At 35.3% G+C, this 4,033-nt stretch overlaps 1 protein-coding gene across 1 annotated transcript in view; it reads left to right on the top strand.

Moving 5' to 3' along the window:
- Positions 1-3,561, top strand: part of PSMA6 (proteasome subunit alpha 6) — a 12,246-nt gene extending 8,685 nt beyond the window's left edge. Inside the window, exons 6-7 of the mRNA XM_015819081.1 lie at positions 2,478-2,572; positions 3,359-3,561. Of these exons, the coding sequence (XP_015674567.1) occupies positions 2,478-2,572; positions 3,359-3,416 (153 nt within the window). The 3' untranslated portion in view covers positions 3,417-3,561. The remainder of the gene's footprint in view (positions 1-2,477; positions 2,573-3,358) is intronic.
- The last annotated feature ends 472 nt before the right edge of the window (positions 3,562-4,033 follow it).

Here is a 4,033-nt window from a genome sequence, read left to right on the forward strand (position 1 = left end):
GGAACGCGGCGGAACCGCGTTCCGGCACCTTTTTCCGGGCCGGCCGCACCGGAAATAGCCCCTCCCACACCGGAAATAGCCCCTCCCAAATTTTACTTGCATTCCTGTTCTCTAAAGGGGCGGTCCTAGGGTTTGATGAGGGCGTGGCCAGGTTTGAGTTCCGCCACCTTTTCTCCGAGAAAAAAAGCCCTGATTTAAAGTGATTGTTTCCCCTAATAATCAATTTTGCCTTTTGCTTTGCTTTTTACATTTCAGGATACTTGTTTGCTTTTTCATTAAGCATATAATGAATTTCAATCCAGACGTCTTTGTGTGTTTTATTCATCAAATCAAAACCATTAACATTTATTATTTATCTTCACCGGGTAATCATACGGAATATTGCTGCGATTTTGTCTTGTTGGTCTGATGATGTTATTTGTTTTCTTTAAATTGCAATTTTGCAAGGGTTTGATTTGCAGGGTGAGCTGAAGGCAGCACCAGACCTTGTTTTTGCTGAGTAAATAGAGCTTTTCCTTCTTTGCTCGCTGAGTTATATTCATGTGATTTGAATGTTGTTCATTTGGAGATGTCCGCATCCAGTCAATTATTTTTTCAGATAGTTGGAAGAAAACTTTTATGCTAATAAACATATTTCATTCTATTTTATTCCATTTATTTTACATAGATGGAATGAAATTTGACTTATATTTTCTTGGCAGAACTCTTGTAAGTCTGTCTCTAGATTTGTTTTTTAGATCAAGGCCATTTTTTTTTTTAAATTATGGGTAGTCCTCAGTTAACAATGGCAATTGGGACTGGAATTGCTATCACTAAGTGATGTAGTTGTAAAGCATAATGTCACATGACCATGCCACTTAGCAGCAGCAATTTTGGTCCCAACAACTGGGGGAGGGTTGTTAACGACCTTGTTTGACCACGACTGAAAACTTCCTACCAGCTTTCTCACTGACTACTTGTAGGAAGCCAGCAGGGAAGGTTGCAAACACAATTCTCGGACTACGGGACTCTGTGAAGTTATAACTATGAGCCAAGCACCTAAATCACAACCATGTGACCCCATAGGGATGTTGCAATGGTGGGAACTCTGAAGAATGGTTATAACTACCACTCCTTCAATGCTAGTATAGGTTGGAATGGTCACCGAATGAGCGGTCATTCAATGGGGACACCCTGTATTCCAGTTGTTGTCTTATGTTAACTTTATTATTATAGTTTTATAATAAGCATATCTTTTTTTGGTATTGTGTCAACAGAGTGTGGCAAGTTACCACAAATAAATTTTATTTTATATAATTGAATAATTAGATCAGGTCTTCCTCCTCAGACTACTTTTTTAAATAATTAAAACAATAACCTAGTCCGTACAGTAATAGTGTTAAATGTGCCTTAGGGAATCTATTTTTATTGTAACTATTAGGGCATCATAGGGAATTATAATACAGGCGATGTAGTGATTTTTGAAGACCCTTTATAAAACTATAGAAATAGTTTGGGCTTCATACTTTCATGGCAAGAATTGTGGCACCTATAAGCCTGTCACTTTTTCATAAGTGCTGATAATTTACATAGCATTTTAGCTATAATTAGGATCAAGAGAGGGAATGATTATTGCTTGCATTAGATCCTTGTTTTGATCCAGGCATTTAACTAAATTGATGCTGGAGAACAAACTGTATTTTTAGCAATGCTTAGGATAAATGAATATTCAAGTTAGTTCAAAGTAGTAAATTTAGCTACATATAAGGTATGTATACTTCCCTCCCCCTCGATTATAGTATAGGTGATCCTTGACGTACAGCAGTTCATTTAGCAACCATTCAAAGTTACAGTAGCACTGAAAAAAGTGACTTGTGATCATTTTTCACACCGTTGCAACATGTTGACGTGATCAAAATTCAGATGCTTGGCAACTGATTCATATTTATGACGGTTGCAGTGTCCCAGGGTCATGTGATCAACTTTTGCGACTTTCTGACAATCAAAGTCAATGGGGAAAGCAGATTCACTTAACAACCATGTTATTAACTGAAGAACTGCAGTGATTCATTTAACAGTGGTAAGAAAAGTCATAAAATGGGGTAAAATTCACTTCACAAATGTCTCGCTTAGCAACAGAAATTTTGGGCTCAATTGTGGTCATAAGTCGAGGACCACCTGGAGATACTTCAGAACAGTAGTAATTTTACTAAAATAATTATAAATGTTCTGGAAAGCTTTGAAAGTTTGAATGCGATTAGGAATTACACTGCTATTTACCCTGCTATTATCTTTACAAATAATTCCTAACTATAAGAAATTAATTTATAGGCTCAATTGTTTTCCTTTTCAAAGCTGCTAGAATTTTGCATTTGAAATACCTATAGATAGGCTCTGCCTATGAAGGGACAAAGATTAACAGGTATCTAAAATAAAAACCAGATTTAATCAGTACTAAAAATATTTCTGATCAAATTTGTTTTATGTTTTACTTGTAGACCGCAGTTACCTGTCTTTCTACTGTTTTGTCCATTGACTTCAAACCATCTGAAATAGAAGTAGGGGTTGTTACAGTTGATAATCCAAAATTCAGGTACTGTAAAATTGATTTTCCCCCCTTGTTGAGTAGGTTGATTGTGGCTATCTTAATTTTTATAAAAATTACATAGGTATGCTGTCTGTTACCTGTACCCTGGTACTAGTGTGTGGTCAGTTTATTATGTAACACCTGGTGTCTAAATACATTTAAATATGTCTGATATGAGTACATGTCACTACACTGTCAAGTAAAAATTATAGACCTTTGGAATCTAAAGGGAATTGCACAGCAGCAATTAATATCACAGCATTGCGTTTGCAAGGAAAATATAAGACTTCTTTGTTAACATAATGCTGGAGATATTAGGCACAGGTTAGCATAGAATCAGCTTTTAATAATTTACTGTTGATAATTATATCAACAGTAATACTTTACACAGTACATGCTTTGTCTGTAGACCCTAGCATAGACTGAGCCCATATATTCCAGCATATGGAACTCAATTAAATGCACATAGATGCATTTATAATGTTTCCTTTATCAAATTAATTTGCAGTTGGTTTAATTGTGCTGAGAATTCCTGAAGGTATTTGCTTATCCCACCAGATTGGGTAGGGGTAGGACAGACATGTTTCATGTCCCTTCTCTTAAATATTGCCATTATACAAGACCTAACGAGTTATATTTCTCTGTTTTATTGATTATATGTTGTGTTTTATTCAGAGATCATCCAGAATTTAGTTTTAAAATGGGTAGCTATACAAATGTTTTAAATAAATAAATAATGGGCTTATTGGAGGTGAAGAATAAAAATGTCCATTGTTTTTCCCTTCTTTGTAGGATTCTTACAGAAGCAGAAATTGATACGCACCTTGTCGCTCTAGCAGAGAGAGATTAACTCTGTTTAAAATTGCTCATTCTGTGATTGCAAGGCAGAATGTCTGGTGAATTCAAATGGGTGGTTCTGAATTATGGGATGAAAACAGAATGCTCTGTATCTGATGTACTTCTTCACCTTGAATAAATAAAGTGAGGTTTTGGAATGGTTTGTTCTCTTATAGTTCGATATTAAAGTTATATATCACTGATTCTATGACTCAGTATATAACTTTTATTGTTTATATATGAAAATAATTTCCTTTGAGGATGTAGTATAGTCCCTTCCCCATCTTTTAAGTCTTCCAAAATTTCAGTATCCACAGCATAATAATAAAAGATCCCTTAGTGCTTTTGGAAACACAGCAAAAATATTCTATATTGATCTTCTGTATGTGTGAAAAGATAGGCCCACTGATCTTATTTTCTGGATAAATGTGGAGCACTAGCTTCATTTACTGTGTTTTTTTAGGGTATAGTGCAAGTCCAGTAAGCAGAGGTGAATACAATGAAATCCAGTTGAAGTGACAAAAGTTGTAACATTCACAAAGCTGTGCTCATGTATATGATTTTTAAAAAGGAAACGGGGGTATACAAAATGTTTCATTTGAAACACATCATTTTGTACACTCCCAGAAG

This window comes from Protobothrops mucrosquamatus, unplaced genomic scaffold (genome assembly GCF_001527695.2).
Source record: "Protobothrops mucrosquamatus isolate PMUCROS unplaced genomic scaffold, P.Mucros_1.0 scaffold858, whole genome shotgun sequence".
In the NCBI taxonomy this organism is placed as follows: Eukaryota; Metazoa; Chordata; class Lepidosauria; order Squamata; family Viperidae; genus Protobothrops; species Protobothrops mucrosquamatus.